A 21,761-nucleotide genomic window follows, 5' to 3' on the forward strand; every position below is an offset into this window, starting at 1 on the left:
ACGCACCCGAGTTTGTCTGTGTGCTCCCTGCACACACACAACTCCAACACTCTCCTGAGCACTGGGCTGGCTTTCTGATAAGGCTGCTCTCAGCCACCTGATTAGCCCAGGCTGGTCAATGGCAACACCTGGCCCCAGGACTGGAGATCTCATCCCACCCAGAGCTCTACGAAATCTCCAGAGCTCCAGATCCCAGCTGCAAATAGGAAAACCTGGAATAACCTGAAAAGCCAGGTTCTTCCTTATACCATGCTTTACTTTCTGGACCCTCTCAGCCCCTTTGGCTGAGAGTCCTGGGTACCAAGGTCGCCATCCTCCACCGTGGCATTGGCTTACACTGCCACAATATATATAAAACACAACATTAACTTCAACGTTTTTTTGCATCTCAGTGCTCCTAATCTTTTACAGACTCTTTTAGCCAGTTCCTGTCTAGATGCTTTCACTGCACATTATTGTTTAGGACCAACTTATTAATAATAACAGTGGTTTCTGATTGGACGCAGGAACCATTCAGCAGGGAAATGACAGACTGCCTCCTTTGACAAAAGCCAATTGAAAAATCAACTCTTTTAGAGCAGAGGGTGACCATACAGAGCAAATTCTGGCTGCTTCATCGAGAACTGGGCAACATTTTCTTTGCCAAACATTCATGACCCAATGCTTAAAGTTATAGTAAAAATCCTTAACAAAAAATGAGAAGAAAAGTGGGGTTTTGGAAGCACCAGAATGACAACTCCAGACAACAATAAGTCATAAAAAATAATTTTTAATAATGATAATTTAAAAAGAGGCTCATAGCCAATTCATAAAAGCAACCAGCTGAGAAGATAAATCCCTATGTGCTCATTCCCTTCGCAAAAACCTTCCATTCACAGTATAGATGTTTTCAGAAAAGACATGATTCACATTTTGATTAGCAATTGATAAATAAACATGATCAGGGTTAATTCATCAGGTGTCCACAATTCATGATAATAACATGGGTGGATAGGTCTAAAAACAATGCTAGGAGGGTTTAGGAGTGGAGCAGATTTTTTCTCCACTAGCACCGCCCTACATGCAGAGTATGACCATTTGAGGAAACCATGATTCAGATATAAAGATATTAAACATGATCTGGGTTCAACACATAGAAGTATAATAATCTAGATTAAAGCAAATAAAGTCCCAACATCATAATAGACGTAACATAAATAGTAGTCATGTGATCAAAAAGTACTGTTGGAAGGGTTAGGTGTGGAAGAGCAGTTTCAACGTTTCGCGCACCTCTGCGCTTCTTCAGGAAAAGGGAATATCTGTGTAATGTAGAAAAACAATATATATGATCTGTACAGTTGTTGTTCTCTTTATGGGAAGTGAATTAGGTAAAGTTCTCACCTACCAGTTTACACAAGCTGGTGTGTGTGTGTCCCCAAACGGGCCTATCCGGGCAACGCACCCATATGGTCCTCCCCAGTGAGCAAGAGAGCCAAAGTGGGAACCAAACAACCCAATATTGAGCAGGAGGTGGGAGGTAGGCAATACAATGGAAGCCTGAGATAAATACATAAGAGAGGCATGGTCATGTATCCACAATGCATGAATATGTTGTGGGAAACATCAGCGCATAATGGGGGAACAGCCCCCTATTTGCTTAAAAAGAATCAATATACCTTTAATGGAAAACGTGTCTTGGTCACTTGGTTTGTCCTGAGGTATTTAGAGCAGGAAAGGAGAAGCAGGGATGAGAGACCGTCCCGTCTATCCCCCAAGAGAACTGTCCTCCAGCCACCCACATCCAGTGGCTCACGCGGGCGCTATAACGGCATCCCGCGTGGTGACATCGGCAGTGGCATTGCGCCGTCCGGGGAGCTCCACCCATTCATTCAATCCTGTACGAGTCGTCTGTTAGAAATGACAGGCATCCCTCCGCTGGTCAGACAGGGTCTGATCGGCTACAAAGGCTAAGCAGAGGACTGAACATGATTAAATGTTCATAGTGAGACAACAACACCAAATAACGGCTCCATATACAGGGGCGTTAGGGGGGTCCGCAGGAAAATGATACCGACCATCCCTGATGGGGGTGGCAGCGCCCTATGTGGTGCTCTCAGGGAGAAGAGGTCCCACCGTCCCTGGCAACACCAGGGTATGAAAACCAAAAAGGGTGATGTCCGATCGGCTTGTCGAGGGCACACAACATTCAGGACCCTAATACAACTTCCCAACTTAGTATCTTCATAATTTACAGACAAAAGAATATATCAACGGACATATATACATACATACATAAACAGATATAAATCATATATAATAACTGTCATGTCAATACACATGATCAATTCATTGGATAGCATCCTTTTCAATTGCAATGGCATATCCTGTCCAGAACAGGATAATTATATACAACATAATTAATATCTTTGTGTCTTTATGGTTGCACCAAAATACAGTTTTGTGAGTGAATGGTTCCAGGAGCCTAGCCCCGTCTCCGCCCGTCATAGACTTTCAAGTGTTGTGATGTCTGTTATGGCCCAATATTAACTAGAAGGCCTGAAAGACATTTCCCACACTTATATCTGTATGAGCTAGTAACGGCCCATCATAAACCTTTGAGTGTTGTAAAGCCATTATTAAAGTGTCCATGTGAGCTAGTAACAGCCCATCATGGGCCTTTAAATGTTGTAAAGCCGATAGCAAAAGATTCCTTTGAGCTAGTAGTAGCCCATCACGAACCTTTAACCTTTAAATGTTGTTATACCTTTGGAAATCTAATGTTTTGTTAATCTATCAATGTCATATTGGCTGGTCAAAGGTAACCACTATGTTCCAAAGGTCCACTCCTACAGATTCGGAGGTACAGTGCAGGGTCAGTTGGAATCTGGTCCTGAGGGAGACAATTGATCTAGTCTTTACGGGGTGTTTTATATAGACTCTACAGGGTGTTTTGTATAGACCACCCAGTATTAAATATAGTCTTTAACAAGATGTTTTGTATAGACCCCCTACTTTATTACCCACAGGGTCTATATAAAACACCCCGTAATAGGTATTAGAATAGAATAGAATAGAATATTTTCCTTAAAGTAAGGCTGAAATGCATCAGTGCTTTATAAGTTAATTATCAGTTGACAACATGTTACCATTATAATTCAAACCAATTGTGCATTAATATTATAATACAAAAATAACCTAACATTTTTAGTTTTTCTAGTATTTGTTTTACATTTTATCTTTCATCACGTGACATAATTTCCCAAACACATATAGCTACATGATGTTAATCCTTCCTTATCTTTCTCTTTCTCTAAGGATGTGGATGAAGCATTTTTGAATAAGACAGAACTTCAAACTAAAGTGGATTCTCTAACTGATGAGATCAACTTCCTGCGGGCACTATTTGATGCAGTATGTACTGTTATGTGCAAATTTCTACCAGACAGTTCGATGTGAAAAGTTTAATTATTCTTATATATTATGGATATGTATTAGGACTAACTCCTGATTTTTCCTTGGCTGCATTTATCATTAAGTGTGTGACTATAAACAACTGATGAAAAGAATTAACTATTCCCTATAAAGCAATTATTTTCTGTATCATCCATCCAGTCATCTTTTATAAGCCTTTTTAAACATTGTTTAAGCCAATTTAGGACCCAAGTTACAGGAACAAGTGCTAACCTGTCAGTGCTCCTGAATTAACAAGGCTTCACATTGTGTGATAGGCACCACAGCTCTAGACATTCTAATTTTTTTTTTAATGAGTAAGTCATTTGGCTTCAATCATTTTGGCAAACTGGGATTCAGTTTGTGGATAAAGTTTGAGAAAAGCTTTAAATAATTATATTTTTCTGTTCTCTATTGTTTACAGGAAATTGCTCAGCTGCAAGCCCAGATTTCAGACACTTCAGTTATTGTGTCCATGGACAACAGCCGAGACCTGGACCTGGATGGTATCATTTCTGAAGTCAAGGCTCAGTATGAAGAGATTGCTAAGAAGAGCAGATCTGAGGCTGAGTTGTTGTACCAAAGCAGAGTAAGTGTATTTAGCAAAACTATTTTAAATGTTACCTGGACATTAAAGAAGAACACTATTTAAACTTGGCACATACCAACTATTTCAGAAAAAACAAGAACTTTCTGTAGAAAAACTACTACCAACTAACAACCTATTTGCTGGAATTCCACTTTAGGAGGCACAGATTTTTTTGTGTGATATTCTAAGTGAATAGTTGATGCAAATGCATAGCATATCTGGGTGAAATACCTCAAATATTTGGACAAGTGGAAGGAATTTTCCTGAATATTAACTGGATATTGGAAGAAACAAATTTATTTAAAAAATGCTCTTGCACTAAATCACCACCATTATGTCAAATGTTATATTGCTATCTCTTACATTATAAAAGATCACTTATTTCTGCTTCTCTCAGAAGTTAAGTAAATTTGCTTTACAGTCTGGCTCTGGGCTTTTCTCCATGGTTAATCCCTCTTGTGGCCACCCACTGACAGTGTTATCTGCTGTTTTTTACTTACCTTTTTAGAAGTCATCAGGTCAGTTATATTACACCACATGGTCCCTTTTCATCTTTGCTGCTTCTTCAGACTGGGGGGTTCTTACTGATGCAATGCACAGTAAAAGAAGGGTGCTGTGGTGATGCCTGTTTGGGAGTTAGGGAGATGATGCTCTGAATTCACAGCAGAGTTCCCCAGTCTTCTGGGCCAAGAGATGCAGGCTGCCATTCAACTTGGAGTACCTTGGAGCCCAACACAAGGTTCAAATTAATAATTCCAGCCATAGCTGCTTTTTTATTTCTTTGTCATCTGGAGATGGGCAATTAATTTGGCAATAGATTTTCATGGTATGCCTAATAACTGTTCAAAGTACACAGTAACTGGATATTTCAACTTTTTAGTATGAAGAGCTGCGTATGAGTGCTGGAAGACATGGAGACGACTTGCGTAATACCAAGAATGAAATTGCCGAACTCAACCGTGCCATTCAAAGACTTAAAGGAGAAATTGAGAGTGTGAAAGATCAGGTAATATTTGTTATGATTCTGTCTATCTTACCTAAACTAAATGTTAAAACAAGTATTCCTTTCTAAAAATAATAACTCTACAAAACCCTCTCATTAGAAAAACATGGCTATCCTTGCTAACACAATCATTTTACATAAGTACTGCCCAATTACATAATTTTGCTTTTTTTTTTTAAATATATATGACTCCACATTATTAACTCATTACAAAGCAAACTAAGGGCATTGGTCTAGAGAAAGGCAAAACACCCTCTCTAGTTTAACTCGATAACGGGGACCTCTGTTGACTCCTCAACTAGAGTGTCAAGCATCCATTTCTTTAAACTTCACACTTCACATGGTACACCGGACGCATTTCACCCGATGGCCCCCCCTGCTCACCCAGACAAACTGTAGCCACAGTGGTTGTTTACTTACACTGTCCTCAAGTCACAGACAGACACAGGGACCCCTTGTCCAAGGTCATCTGGCAGCGTCACAGAAAGTGCAAGAAACTTTATCCTGGGACAGATACAGTGGACCCTAAAGTCCTACTTCTAAAAAGGGCCCTATAAACGGATACCAATTTAACTAACATGGGAGACATTTGCTATAGCTGGCAGATTATTTTGAAAATATAGATATATATACACAGTAAATTATGGTTGGAAAATACTGTAGCATTTCTTTTACTTTGAGCATTTTGCTTTAAAAAGATTTTAAAAAGTTTACATATTTTAAGGTAGCTATCAGATGTTTACTTATATCTATGTCAAGACAAGTACTTTTTGTCTAGTTTTAGATAGAGTGGGGATGGATTAGAACCCCTGTTTGGTCTTTTATGCTATTCAGGGCCCCGTAAAAGAGATTTTTCTTCAGTTTCTGTCCTAGTCACAATGGTTTTACCAGACAGGAAGTGAGGAAAAATCACCATTGACATAAAAAAATTGACATAATAACCTGGCAGGGGTATATTACCTTCCCCTGCTGTAATAAACATTTGTTTTGTTTCTGTCTGTGCTGCTGTTGGAGAGTTTGCCTCATTTTATGTCTGGTGAAACCTTGTGAGCAGGACAGGAAGTGAGGGGAAATCTCTCTAACAAAGCCCCAGATGGGATTAAAAACCTGACAGGGTTTCTTACTCTTTATCTTCTGTCCAATACTAAGAAAACAAGTCTTATCTTGACTTTAAACCATATATCCCCTAATCATTTATAAAACCTAAAGGGCAAGTCCTCCCTTCTCAGAAGCTTCAAAAAATTTAAATACCCTAATAATCTATAAAAGTGTCATCTATGCTATACTAACCAAATAATTAAGATACACTTTAAGCCTGAACAATGCTGTATACGTTCAGTTAATTTGAAAACATAATTTCAGGCAGGCATAGATTTCTACTACCTCAGGTCTACAAAATCTGATTAATATTAATTTCTGTTATCCAAATTTTATATCCGATCAATGTTAAATTCTCTTATCCCAATTATAAAAAATACTTTGGACTTATGGGAGAGATACTCTATCATTACCTATTATACTAGGTCAGAAGAAAAGTCCTTAAAAATAATATTCATGTTGTATATTTACCCGTGAAATGCTTTATTACAGAATCCTGCCAATTATACTGAATATGTTGTTGGATATGTAACATTATTTCTGACACCTACTCTGTGTCAGCGTAGTGTCAGAAACTCTCTGTGTGGCATTCACTCTGGAACAAATGTTTTAAGTGTATATAAACTCTATCTATTTTTCAGTATGTTTAGCATCATGCCCAACTGTATACATTTTCTTTAGGAAAATTGTGGATCTATTGCAAAATTTCTTATCTGGAGATCCTGCCAGTAACAACACCTGCCATTACAGGCTTACAATACTAAACCAACTCTGCAATCCTTCATCTGGTTATTGTGCTGTCTATCTGATAGACCAGGTAGGCAGTGAAATGGCCAACTGGAGGAGCTCACAGGGCAAGCTGAAGATGATGTTGTTAATTGTAAGCAAAGGCCTGCGATAAATTGGTTGACCATAAAAGAAAGCCAAAATATATTTAATGAAATACTGATAAAATAGTGTTGATTTTTTGTATTTCCCTGAAATGTGTACAAAAAGATATACACTAACTATTTTGACCCCTACAATGTCCTAAGACCTAATTCAGTTGGTGTATACGCTCTATCTATATTTATCAACAAATTTGTAATTTTTTTAAATCTGCCAGCGTGCAAAACTGGAAGCTGCCATATCAGAAGCTGAAGAACATGGAGAGGTGGCAGTCAGAGATGCAAAAAATAAATTGGCTGAGCTAGAGGAAGCTTTACAGAAGGCCAAGCAGGACATGGCTCGCCAACTGAGAGAATACCAGGAACTAATGAATGTCAAACTGGCTCTGGATATTGAGATTGCCACCTACAGGAAACTGTTGGAAGGAGAAGAATGCAGGTATGCACGTTTAACATACAAGTATGAATGAATAAGCAATAAACTTGGCCAGCTTAAGGCTTGTATTGTAGTGATTGTAGTGCTTTTTCTGCTCCTCTCTGCTGCCAACATAGAAGGGTATAGGATCCTTAATGCATCTGTTCATGGTACTTTAAAAAGAATCAAACTGGTATGAAAAGCAATTCTAAAATTCTGTTGATAATAAATGAGAAACTCATAACTAATGAAGAATGCTGAAAGTCAAAATTATCATGTTTCTTTCATTATGAGTTGATGAGACACACCTGAGCTAATTTAAAAATCTGTGATTTGTTTTTTTTAGACTATCTGGAGAGGGAAGTGGTGCTTTTAGCATCTGTAAGTATAATATTTCTTAAGAAAATATTTAACAGTCATCTTATACTATTGAACTCGCCATCAGTTTTTTCATCTGGTGCCTTCCAAATCAGTCAGTAGCATATTAAATTGTCTTTGGGCACAATCATAGTTTTGCAGTGCATTGAAGCAGAAGTACATTTGGCTGGGTGGGCCCTTGTCATAATGTGCATGTATAATTACGGTGGTGACAGGTCCATACACCAGTTCTTTCTTTGCCTGATGCCACTACTTCTTACATGTCCCGTAATGTTCTTTGTCAGTCAATGGATAGTTACTGATGACATAACTCCACAGAAGTCCCAGAACCCAGCTCTATTTTCAACATGCCGGGAATGAGCTGGAAAGTACACTGTGTCAGGAAGCAGGGGGTGTTACCTCTATTCGGGGACCACGGGCATGGCACAGGGCACGGGTTCCCCTTCAGCTCGGTAGAACACCTGGTGCCCGAGGTGCGCATGCGCGAGTCCCTGGGAGCATAGCGTTCCTGCGTCATCTGGCTATCAGGTGTGAGCCTTGCTGGGGGAGGTTCCCAGTACACACCTTCCATCTTTCTCACCTGCCATTGGTTCCCAGGGAGGGAGACCTCCTGGCTGCCTCGGTGACCAGGGGGTGGTCCTACCTCCCCTGGCTATAAAAACCTGTCTTATTGCTGAGTTATTCCACCTTATGGTGAACATCTAGCCTCCCTGATCCTCCTATTGGCTGTTGCCCCTTTGTATTTAGCTTCTAACGGCCAGTGGGTTCCTCATCTCACTACTAGCTCCCTTGGACGTCTGACAACTGCAAACCACATGCATACAAGAACAACTGCAGGGAGCATTAGGCAAAAGTTCCTTTGGCCTCTCACAAAACAGACAAAAACTCCAGCTCCTTGCAGTTTTTCCACAGCGGGACTTTAGTTTTGCTTTAACATTAATTGCAATAAGGCAGCCTATTAATTTTGAATGGGCAGTCAACACAACCGTTTTTCCAACACAGCACATTACAACGTCAAGACATATGGTGCCATGAAGTGCAGATGAAGCACCAGCAACTGTATATGTGCCTCGGGGTGCCATTTTCAATGAATGGCAGCATAATGCAAAATACACACTTGCATTACAGTAATGTGCAGCAAAATATGCTCTAGTCTGAGTAGGTCCAAAATCTTTTCATTATGCTTTCAGTACCTCTGTGTTTTTTCATGTCTTTGGAAATTATGGATAATTCTCTTTTTTCTTTTTCTAGCTGTACTGCACTCCAGCAGTGGAGGATCCCGTGGAGGAAGTGGACATCATCACAAGAGCGGAATTAGCTCAAGCAGCCTGTCTAAAGGGAAATATAGTTCAGGACATGGCCATAGCTAAGGGCAATGTGACCGTGTCCTGGCATTTCACAGCTTGCCAAATGTCAATATGAAAACTAAATTGAAGCAAATATTAGACCAAAATATTTGAGTAGTTATGAAATTACGCTGACAGTGACAGCTTCTGCAGTTTCCACTTAATGGTGTGTGCCAAGAAATTGAAGTACTTACTTTTTTATTCTAGGAACATTCACTACATGAGATGGCAATTCAGTTAGTTCTCCTTTGGCTCAGTTATGATTCAGATGCAGTTCCCTCAAAATTTAAATTTGACTGAAAATTGATAGAACTGGAGGCTTAGAGGTGTATTTCTAAAGATTTTGACTGGAAGATTTCCACTCTTATTAAATGATTAATGTTACATACTTCCAGCATATATTGATGTACAACATTTAGCAATGTATAATCCATAAGAGAAGGTTGAGCTGAAGTTCGGCTTAAAGTGAAAGCTAATATTTAACAAAATCTGAAATTGTAATTTCATAGCTTGGATTTGAATTTAGAGATTTCATATTATATTTTCTTTATGGGCCCATTCACACCAGCTGGCGAGCATTAAGGTGAGCATAAGGCCCGTCCGCTGGTGTGTGTTGTGCACACATGCTACAATGCAATGGGTTATACAACACTTGAAGTGTGTATTTAGATTCTTTGTTTTTTAGACTTTATTAACATAACAAACTGAGAGTGCATTGGTGTGAATTGAAGAAGTAGGATGTCAGGTAAATTGCATGGTCTGAGTTTAGACTGTATTGGGCAGTGCTGCCCAGCGCAGCCCAATGGGGTTGGTGTAAATTATCCCTTACCGTAATTGTTCTGCTTGGTAAATAAATTAGTGCTTATTCATCTTATTAAAAAAATTTATCGGTTGTGTTTTTTTTTTTACTCCATAACTCATTTGCCTACCTAAATAATTTAAGAACTAATAATTTAAGACTCATCTATTAACATTTTATAAGGAAGTAAGTAATAAATTAGAAAAAAAGAATACAAAGACGACGTGGTGTATCTGGACTTTGCTAAATCATTCGACATAGTACCCCACAAACGTTTAATCCATAAACTATGGTCTATAGGTCTAGATGAAATTGTATATGCATGGGTGGAAAATTGGCTGCAAGAATGGACCAGAGGGTAGTGATTAATGAGTCATTCGCTAACTGGGCAAGGATTGTGAGTGGGGTGTTCCAGGGTTCAGTCATGGGACCGATCCTGGTCATCTTGTTCATCAATGACATAGAGATTGGGCTAAATAGCTAAATTTTAGTCTTTGCAGATGATACTAAACTATGTAGAGCAGTAAATTCCAAACAAGAGATATTCGCACTACAACAGGACCTAAGCAAAATTGAGGCATGGGCTACAAGATGGCAAATGCCATTTAATGTTGAAAAATGTAAGGTTATGCACATGGGAGTAAAGAGCATGTGCGCAAACAACTACTTAGGGGGTGCAACATTAGGTAAGTCAGGAATAGAAAAGGACCAAGGGTCCTCATAGATCACAGATTTGGCAATAGTAAGCAATGCCAAACAGCAGCCAGCAATGCTAACAAGATACTGGCGTGTATTAAAAGAGGAATTGTAGCAAGGGATCAAAGAGTAATACTTCAACTTTCTGGTCGCCGACTCTAAGGAAGGACTTCCTGGGACTGGAGAGAGTTCGGAGAAGGGCTACAAAATTAATTAACAGGATTGAAGGCCTGAGTTATGAGGAACAAACTGTTTAATCCCAAATCTGTATTGAGAACCCGGGGACAAAACAGGAGGTTAGAAGAGGGGGGGTTCAATTGTAGAATTCGCAAGGGGTATTTCACTGTGAAAGTTTGGAATTCCCTCCCACAGGTGGTGGTATCTGCTGATAACATTGATAAATTCAAGAAACTGCTGGATGAGTTTCTTCTTTTGCGGAATCTACAGGGATATGGGAAGTTGTAGAACCAGATAAATACACACACACACATACATAGGTTGAACTGGATGGACCTTGTTTTTTTTTCACCTTTACATACTATGTTACTATGTAAGGACACATATTTGGTTCACAGTTTCAATAAAAAACTGCTGTTTTTTTATTATAGGCTGACAAACAAACCAAAAATGCGTGTGTATAAATACAATATATAATATTAGAATATATATTTTTCCATTATTTATTGATACTGTAATTATATTGGACAATTACAGTTATAAAAAGGCATGCACTGCCATCTTTAGGCTGCAGTGGCTTTTCTGAATTGAGCCTCCAGCCTGCTTGTGATGCCATAGGTGGCATACTGGTAACATGATTGGGAACACTGTAATTGGTTCCTGATTATTAGTGGAGATGAGAGTTGTTATTGACAACTAGCAGCTGCATACAGTGTAGCATCATACAGGGGAGCGTTATTCTTCAGATTGTAGGTGAGAAATAGTTTAAATAAACCTCTTTCAAAACTGGGCAAATGAGAAATGAGCATATAATGAAACAATGCACATAAGATACAAGTCAAAACTATTCACCGATCCAGGGAGAGATGTATAAGAGCTTAAATTATATGCAAGCTTTGATTTTTGACAGTATTGAAGCACAGGGCCAAGCACCACTTTTACAGCAAGTCTCCCTATTGGTTCTTGATTGCTCGTTTATGAAAATTTGGATCCCAATGAAATTTGTTCAAAACAAAACTAATTCGGACATGTTCTCTGGCCAATCATAAGTGTTTTTTTTGGGCTGTTGGTAGTTGCATTACAGACAGGGTCATGTGACTTCATTCCAAAACAAAAATTCAGATTGATCCCAAATCCGAATAATGAACTGAATAACATTTTGGATCCAAAATCTGGAGAGAAAAAAATCCCTATGGATTCGAAACAAGACAAAACTATTTTTTGCAGATTCTCACATAAACAATTTCCGCACAAACAACTGGTGTCACAAGCTGGATACTGTTTATTACCGAAGTCAAAACAAGCTGTAAACAGGCTCCCCCAACTATAACATGTTTCACCAAACATGTAAACAGAAAAAAAGAGGGGACAGCGCCCATTCCTAGTGTAAAAAAGTTTTTTTATTTGATGGAGTACAAAAATCGTACAAAGAGCAACTCACAATTTAGATGAACAATTGATAGAATGCGGTTGTCAAAGATAACCAGAAAGCTGACACGCATTTTGGGGGAGTTTCCTCCTTCCTCAGAGCTCACGTTTCACCAAATGCCTTATTCATAGAGATGAAGAGAGATTACAAAGAGAACAATAAAATCTTGTCTTTGTAATCTCTCTTCATCTCTATGAATAAGCCATTTGGTGAAACATGTGAGAGTTGGATGAGCCTGTGTTTGTTTAGAGCATGTTTTGACTTCGGGAACAAAACAGTATCCAGCTTGTGATATCAGTTGTTTGTGCGGCAATTGTTTCTGTGAGAACCGGTATCCAGCTGCAGCGCACCCTTTTTTTGCCTGCATTGGCAAGAGGGATAGGGCTTTGTGACCTCAGAACAAGGAATATGAGCAGTGGCTGCTTTGTGTAATTTTTCTGCAGGGTTACATGTTTATCCAAAGCGTTCTCCCACACTGGACCTGACACCAGATTATTAAATAGACATTTAATAGTTATGTGTTGTCTGTCATGGATAGTAAGAAACTGTCATTTTGACTTTCTATGTACTGCAAAGCAGATTTTGGCATTATCTTATAACTGAATTATATAAATAGTGCTGAAGTAAATTCTGTAAGCTGGAGGCTCCTCTACAGACAGCCAGTTATGGTGTCCTAAAAAGCGGGTCCACCTAAAATTGATATAGACAGAATTGGTGTATTAAGCAATTTACTGACTCTGTCTTTTGAGGATGGTTGGTCTCATTCAATAATTCCTCTAGATCAGTGGTTCTCAACCTGTGTAACCTCAGGACCCACATTTGTACTTGGTCATTAAATCGCGACCCAAGTTGCACTGCCAATGGAACGCATGGCATGTGGTACCGCACGTTTCCGATGGGGGCGATAGAACTATGGGTGCGAGATGCATTTGGGATGCCATTCAAATGAATGGCAATGCAATGCACCTCCCACACCAGAACGTGCGGTTGGTGCGATTGCGTGGTACAGTGCGTTAATTGAACGGGATTGTGCGATTAACGCACTGTACTAGTGTGAAAGGGCCCTAAAAAACACTGACATACATAAACAACCACAGACACAATCTCACACACCCACAGACATTCTCACACACACACACATACACAAAATTAATTATTTTTCAAATCCACCCAGTCTCCCTACCTTACGAGAAATAGAGTGGATCCCCAGCCTGGGGTCCAGTGCTGGGCTGCTGTGACGGAGCTCCATCCATATGTGCATTACTTGTACAGCTCTCTTACACACCCTGTAGAGGTGCCGGGAGCCAGAATGTGACCTCACTCCAGTCCAGGTACCTCTATAGGACACTCAAGGGAGCTGTAAGCAATGCACGTATGGATAGAGCTCCCTCGCAGCCATAACCCCAGCCCACCCCACCTCAAGATGACACTCAGCGCCATGCAGCATATTTTGAATGGCTGCTTGGTATGAGAACTGACAGTGCTGCGCTAGGGGAGAGCTGAGGAGCCTCTTACCTAGAAAAGTGGAAGGCACACGGCGACCCACTGAACATTGGGTGGCGACCCCCTTCTGGGTCACGGCCCACCAGTTGAGCACCAAGGCTCTGGAGAAATCAAAAGTGCACTAGAAGGCTCTGATGGAAGCAGATATTCTCTAACTAACAGACTGCATATTAGTTTAGGGATGTGATTTTTTTTTAGAGCAGTCACGATGTTCAACTTCACCTGTTGTATGGGTCAGGCAAGGCAGGATGTGTACAACATAAATACAGCACAACAGGTGTACACAGAAAAATAACAGCTTTTCCATGTGCTGCTAAATAAAAATCCTAATGTGCATCTTCTTCCAAAAAAAAAGAAAAAATATAGATTGATTGATTGACATTTACAAGTGTGTTCTTTATATTTCAGTGGTGATGGATGAATGTGCTTGGGTTCCATTCATGAGCATGTCCAGTGAATGCGTCCAAAAATCCACAAATTGGGAACTTTAATGTGAACCCAGTTGAAGTAATTTTGAACATCAATTCTGCCCACTTTCAAGACTAATAGGCAACGAATTGTCCAACAAAAGGCATGAGGAGCTGGGCATTACCAGGCAGGGCCGGACTGGGACTAAAAATAGGCCCGGGCATTTTAGACTGAGCAGCCCAATCACGTGACCACCAACAGGCCCCACCCCTCACAACAGGGGCGGAGCCAAACAGAAGCGCAATAGAGGGGCAGGGCCGGCCACTAGTAAGTACCGGAGGGCTACAGCTGATACAATCTGACAACGCCAATCACAGGTACTGAGACATTTTCCCGGTCCGCAGCGCAGAGATCGCGAAATGTCTCAGTGCCTGTGATTGGCACTGCGCGCTGTCAGCTTTGTGGCGGGCTCGGCACGTGGAGCTGCGAACACGCCCGAGCCCATCCTTACTCCTGATGAGCTGCAGAGAGGATTGTGGCAGTGCAGTGTCTGTGCTGATGTCCCCGCCAGTGGTGTATTCTGGTTTGGGGGCCGCCCTAGGCAAGACAAAACTCGGGCGCCCCCCCCACACACTAAATTTACCCCACTCGGCTGTGGTCTCAGGTGGGCTCTGCAGGGTCTGTGGTGGGCTCTGCGGGGTCTCAGGCTGCTAAGACCACCATAGACCCCGACACAGATCCTGCAAATCCCCGAGACCCGGTTGATGATTTTTACAGATCCTGCACGGCCCCCTGAGACCCTGCAGTCTCAGGGGGCTGTGCAGGATCTGTGGTAGGCTCTGCCCACCATAGACCTCGCAGAGCTCACCACAGATCCTGCAAAGCCCCCTTGAGACCCAGCAAAGCCCCCTGCAGATCCTGCAGAGACCCTACAGGATCTCAGAGGGGTTGTGCAGGATTTGTGGTGGGCTTTGCAAACTGCAGAGCCCCCTCAGATCCTGCAGAGCCCACCAAAGGGTATTGCATGGCACACCTGAGACTCTTAGGTGGGCTGTGCAGAATCTATGCTGGGCTCTGCCAGCACAGTCCTCTTACCTTGCACGGCCTGACCTCTTTGGAACACGTCCTCCTTGTCCTTGGGGCCCGACACGGCCTCCTTGTCCTTGGCGCCCGACACGGCCTCCTTGTCATCTTCGCTGCCCGACTCTTCCATCTCGGGGGAAATAAATTAAATTAAAAAAAGTTAAAAAAAGATAATAAAAGTAAGGGGGAAAAAACTATAAAAAAATGTGCGGAATCTGGCCTTGGGGCGGCAGGGAGAGTAAATCCCTGACCATACACATACCTTGTTCTTGCAGTCTTCTCTTCCTTAGCAGTGAGGGGAGGGGCGGCGATTTGCATATCAATGAGTCGCGATATTTACATATGAATGGACCACGACTTATTGATATGCTAATTACTGCGGCCCATTCATATGTTAATATCTCGCCGTTACCGGGACAGTGCAGGAAGAGCCCCAGCAAGCTCCGGAGAGAGCAAAGAGTAGAGAGAGCTGGGTGAGGAGGTGTTTCTCTGGCCTCCCCCACCAGCGCCCTCTAGAATCTACTGTGTGGTAGTGCCGGCTCTGCTCACTACCACACAGTAGACACTGCTCTGCTCAGAGCCGGCCATCGGGAATAGCGGACCGGCCCGAACACAATCAGGTTGATTGTGTTCGGCCCGGCCCACCAGGCAAGTGCCTGGTTTGCCCTATGGCCAGTCCGGCCCTACTACCAGGGGAACATGTACCAATGCAAAAAAAAAGAAATATTTTAGTAAAAACATTTCAGCATGAGTATCTAAATCCGGGGGTATGGCGGTATGACACTGATACAATGAGCATAATGACACAATGAGCCAACATTAGCGGCCATGATGAATATCCAGGATCTGGTAGCCTGTTATGAAACCAGCAGCAGCTCTTTCTAAAGGAATCTTCAGCTTCATTGCTTTATCCATCAGCTTGTTCACTACTGTATGTGCAGGGATATAGCTACTATACTCAATGAACACTCGCGTATCCCTGTATTTTATGGACTGCCAAAAGAACACAAGGGTACGAATCCGCTAACCTTTCACCTTATTGTGCCAGACTCCGGATCTGCAACGCAATCTATCGCACAGTATGTAGATCGCTTCCTTCAACCACTGATGAAGAAATTGCCTGCATCAGGGACACATAGGATTTCCTGTTGAAGTTATGCAGCCTCGATTTCTTTGAACAAGGATGGAGACTTGTCGCAATGGACACATCGTGATTGTACACCTGCATACCAAACAAGGCTGGATTGGAACCTGTAGAATACGTCTTGTCCCATTGATGACGGACATGAGATACCGTCATTGTTTATTTTATGTTGTTTGGACTTCATCTTGGAGAATAACTTATTTATGTTTGTGTAGCGCCCCCCTTCCCCAGTCAGCTCTATCCCAACACAGGATAGCACTACCGGTGGCTCTCAAGGGGTGATTTACAGTAAAATGAACTAACGGGCCTCCCTGTCTTTCCTCTATTATGGATCCACAGCATACCAGCACACCTTGAGTTGGTTTAAGAAGTTTTACTAAACATGAAATATCAAATACCAATATTAACATGCATGTAGTGAAGTAATTTATAATGTCAAACACTTCAGGCAATAGATTTAGATACGCTGTACAGATGACTGTGTATCACTAATGGATGTACTGACAACAGTCTTATTACCCAGAATAAATGTTAGATCAGAACCTTGTCTCAGTCCCAATTTACCTGGGTACCTAACCAACTAGCCAGTGGTCTAATCTTCAGCTAGCCAAAGGTGGGGCCCAATGTAATTGATGTTGGCCTGTACCCTTGTATGTTATGATCTCCAAGGAAATCGTCCAAGAGTTTCTTAAATGATTCCACACTCTTAGCTGAAATCACTGCCTGTTGCTGTCACCATTGAACATTTTATACACAAAAATCATGCCCCCCCTCAAATCTCCTTACTACCAAAGAGAACATATTTAATTTTAACAGCCTTGTTTTATAGCTCTGGTCCTCCATCCCCTTAATAAGTTTGGTTGCCCTCCGCTAGACTTTTTCAAGCTCAAGGACATCTTTTCTGTGTACTGGTGAACAAAACTGGACCGCATACTCCAGATGAGGCCGACTGCTCACTACCACACAGTAGACACTGCTCTGCTCAGAGCCGGCCATCGGGAATAGCGGACCGGCCCGAACACAATCAGGTTGATTGTGTTCGGCCCGGCCCACCAGGCAAGTGCCTGGTTTGCCCTATGGCCAGTCCGGCCCTACTACCAGGGGAACATGTACCAATGCAAAAAAAAAGAAATATTTTAGTAAAAACATTTCAGCATGAGTATCTAAATCCGGGGGTATGGCGGTATGACACTGATACAATGAGCATAATGACACAATGAGCCAACATTAGCGGCCATGATGAATATCCAGGATCTGGTAGCCTGTTATGAAACCAGCAGCAGCTCTTTCTAAAGGAATCTTCAGCTTCATTGCTTTATCCATCAGCTTGTTCACTACTGTATGTGCAGGGATATAGCTACTATACTCAATGAACACTCGCGTATCCCTGTATTTTATGGACTGCCAAAAGAACACAAGGGTACGAATCCGCTAACCTTTCACCTTATTGTGCCAGACTCCGGATCTGCAACGCAATCTATCGCACAGTATGTAGATCGCTTCCTTCAACCACTGATGAAGAAATTGCCTGCATCAGGGACACATAGGATTTCCTGTTGAAGTTATGCAGCCTCGATTTCTTTGAACAAGGATGGAGACTTGTCGCAATGGACACATCGTGATTGTACACCTGCATACCAAACAAGGCTGGATTGGAACCTGTAGAATACGTCTTGTCCCATTGATGACGGACATGAGATACCGTCATTGTTTATTTTATGTTGTTTGGACTTCATCTTGGAGAATAACTTATTTATGTTTGTGTAGCGCCCCCCTTCCCCAGTCAGCTCTATCCCAACACAGGATAGCACTACCGGTGGCTCTCAAGGGGTGATTTACAGTAAAATGAACTAACGGGCCTCCCTGTCTTTCCTCTATTATGGATCCACAGCATACCAGCACACCTTGAGTTGGTTTAAGAAGTTTTACTAAACATGAAATATCAAATACCAATATTAACATGCATGTAGTGAAGTAATTTATAATGTCAAACACTTCAGGCAATAGATTTAGATACGCTGTACAGATGACTGTGTATCACTAATGGATGTACTGACAACAGTCTTATTACCCAGAATAAATGTTAGATCAGAACCTTGTCTCAGTCCCAATTTACCTGGGTACCTAACCAACTAGCCAGTGGTCTAATCTTCAGCTAGCCAAAGGTGGGGCCCAATGTAATTGATGTTGGCCTGTACCCTTGTATGTTATGATCTCCAAGGAAATCGTCCAAGAGTTTCTTAAATGATTCCACACTCTTAGCTGAAATCACTGCCTGTTGCTGTCACCATTGAACATTTTATACACAAAAATCATGCCCCCCCTCAAATCTCCTTACTACCAAAGAGAACATATTTAATTTTAACAGCCTTGTTTTATAGCTCTGGTCCTCCATCCCCTTAATAAGTTTGGTTGCCCTCCGCTAGACTTTTTCAAGCTCAAGGACATCTTTTCTGTGTACTGGTGAACAAAACTGGACCGCATACTCCAGATGAGGCCGAACCAGTGATCTGTAAAGTGGCCAAATTATAGACTTGTCCCTGCAATACATTCCTTTCTTAATACAAGACAGGACTCTACTTGCTTTGTTTACAGCAGCCTGGCACTGCGAGCTATTCTTCAATCTGTGGTCTACAATGACCCCCAAATCTTTCTCCATTTCTGACTTCCCTAGTGGCATACCCAATGGCATAATTGTATAGCCCATTTGCCTATTTTTAACTCCAAAGTGCATTACTTTGCATTTATCGACATTGAACTTCATCTGCCATACAGTTGCCCACTCCTTTATTTTATCCAGGTCCTCCTGTAATGTCACAATGTCTAAGTCCGTGTCTATTACCCTCCCGATTTTGGTATCATCAGCAAACACCGAAACATGGCTATTCACTCCCTCCCCGCAGGGCCGCCGTCAGGGGGGTACCGCCGATAGCCATGTAAGGGGCCCGGGCAGCCTTAGGGGCCCGAGCACCTTACATGTGTATCGGCCAACGGCCATACAGGTGCCCGGCGGGAGGTGGAGGCGACCAGGCCCCCGCAGCACCAGAGGAAGCCGGGGCCCGTACTCTTCCTATCCTCACCTGAGGTGCTCTGTATGGGCCTCCGGTGTCCCCAGGGGGTTTCCTATGCACATTAGGTTTTTAAAGATGGCCGCCGCAAGTAGCGGTGGCCATCTTTAAACCTGGCAAGTGCCCACATTACATTTAATATATTGTCGAATTGGCAATATATTAAATGGAAATAGATCCCTGGTGGTCCAGAGGGAAATCAGTATGAGCTGCATCTCTTGCTGATGCAGATCATACTGATCGCTCCCTCGTGGTGCCGCCGCTGATTTAGCAGGGATCGATCAGTATGGTCTGCACCAGTGCACCAGCCAGAGTGCAGAGCACACTGATCCTTCACTCGACCACCAGACCAGGATAATCCCCAAGTGCCACACTGGACCCAGGGGATGCAGCCCCCCTTCCTGCAACTAAGGTAAGAAGGAGAGGGGGACATTTTTTGATTAACTATTTTTACTTTTAATAGGTGTGAGAGTGTGTTTTTTTTTTTTTTTTTAAATGAAGCTGTGTGTGGTTTTTTTTTAAATGAGTGTGTGATATGTTTGTTTGTATCATTGCGCCTGTGTGTTTTTTTTAACCACTTCCCATGGGATGGCGTAATTGTACGCCCTCCACTGGAAATGGTTATACCAAGAATATGGCTGCACCTGCAGCCGTGTTCTTGGTACCGTTTTAGGGCCTGTTCACACCACTTGCATCGCAGGAATTTCTGAAGGCTGCCCTGCCTCCCCGATATCATTAAAAAACAGGTTGAAAAGCATGGGGCCCAGCACAGAACCCTCGGGCACGCCATTCATGACCTCAACCCAGTCTGAAAAGGTGACATTAACCGATACTCTTTGTACACGTTCCTGTAGCCAGTTTTCTATCCACGTACACACTCTTTCATCTATGCCCATAGACCTTAGCTTGTATTACAAGCGTTTATTGTCAAAAGCAGAAACCAGGTATGAAGGACACTCGACTCCACACAGTGTACAGGGAAGAATCTCTTTTGTACAGACTTTCACTGCAGCTTCTGGTAATGTCAAGAGAGTGACCCTTAAGAATCCGAATATTCTACAGGCCGATAGAAAACTGACACCAACCATCAAAAACAGACCACTCAATGTTTATAAATGCAGCAACACACTTAAGGTGCCCATACACCTGGCGATTATCGCACGATAATCACGGGTGATCCCGCAAACGTATGATAATCGGTAGGTGTATGGAAGGCGTGCAACCGTTTCTACTGTACGGTTGCACGTCTTTTGTCTCCCGAGCACGCCTGAAAACACGCCAAGAATCGTACCATTTTCGGCGGGTTAGTGGCGTGCTCAGGAGACAAATGCCCATGGGCCAGTGTGCACAAGCGCACACTGCCCGCTCAGCATTGCAGTCATTGGAAGTCCTCCCCTCAGCGGGGTGGGCTTACGATGATCGCAAGTACGATCTGCCTGTCCAAGATGGGCAGATCGTACGAGATTTTAATTACCTTACAACCATCGCAAGACAAAAGTCGTGCAATGGTTGTAAATTGTATGGCCAGCTTTAGAGATATATTAGTACAGGCTGACCCCAGAGCTAAATATAGCTCAGAACCCTATGCATTTTCTAATAAGATGGGTTGCTATAAATGTTTTCACTGCAAAATGTGCAATGCCATGATTTGTGGTGATTCATTTACACATTCGCACAATGGCAACAAGTATCCTATCCGGGGTTTCTTTACCTGTGACACAGACTTCTGCGTATATGTTTTAAAGTGTCCATGCACCATGGTTTATGTTGGTATGACCACAGGCCCTTTCAAACACAGGTTCCAGAAGCACAGGAGTGATATCCGTGTTGCTTTAACTAAAGTGCAGAAAGGCGATGATATTGATGCAAATAAACCTGTGGCACTACACTTTGTCCAGAAATCGCATCAAATCCATGAGCTCAGAGGTATGATCATTGAACACTTGAGTAGACACCCCAGGGATAGTGACAGAACAAAACAAAACAACTCCTCAAACAAGAGACATATTGGATATATACCCTGGACACTGTCCACCTCAGAGGTCTGAAAATAGATTTAGGCTTATCCTGCTTTCTCGATGTTAGGTAAAGGTTCGGCCGAACCAATACCTCTCCTAGTGTCCAACACACTGATCCACTGGTAATTATGAGTGATTGAATGACTCCTCAGTGGGTCGCTGGTATCTACAGCAACAGCTCTGTTTTTTAACTCTTTAATCCCCTTATTTCCCCTTGGTTATAAGTTACACACTATGGGTTCATTCCCCTCAGTGAATCCTTAACTACTAAGTTGATGTTAGTCCATGCCT

General features: G+C 42.2%; 1 protein-coding gene across 1 annotated transcript in view; it reads left to right on the forward strand.

Moving 5' to 3' along the window:
• LOC108797343 (keratin, type II cytoskeletal cochleal-like) overlaps nucleotides 1–9,169 on the forward strand; it is a 20,090-nt gene extending 10,921 nt beyond the window's left edge. The window contains 6 exon segments of the mRNA XM_018568925.1: nucleotides 3,225–3,390; nucleotides 3,854–4,018; nucleotides 4,899–5,024; nucleotides 7,225–7,445; nucleotides 7,768–7,802; nucleotides 9,051–9,169. Of these exon segments, the coding sequence (XP_018424427.1) occupies nucleotides 3,225–3,390; nucleotides 3,854–4,018; nucleotides 4,899–5,024; nucleotides 7,225–7,445; nucleotides 7,768–7,802; nucleotides 9,051–9,169 (832 nt within the window).
• Nucleotides 9,170–21,761: the final 12,592 nt, after the last annotated feature.

Source organism: Nanorana parkeri, unplaced genomic scaffold, assembly GCF_000935625.1.
Source record: "Nanorana parkeri isolate BGI_ZX_2015 unplaced genomic scaffold, ASM93562v1 scaffold1262, whole genome shotgun sequence".
Taxonomy (NCBI): Eukaryota; Metazoa; Chordata; class Amphibia; order Anura; family Dicroglossidae; genus Nanorana; species Nanorana parkeri.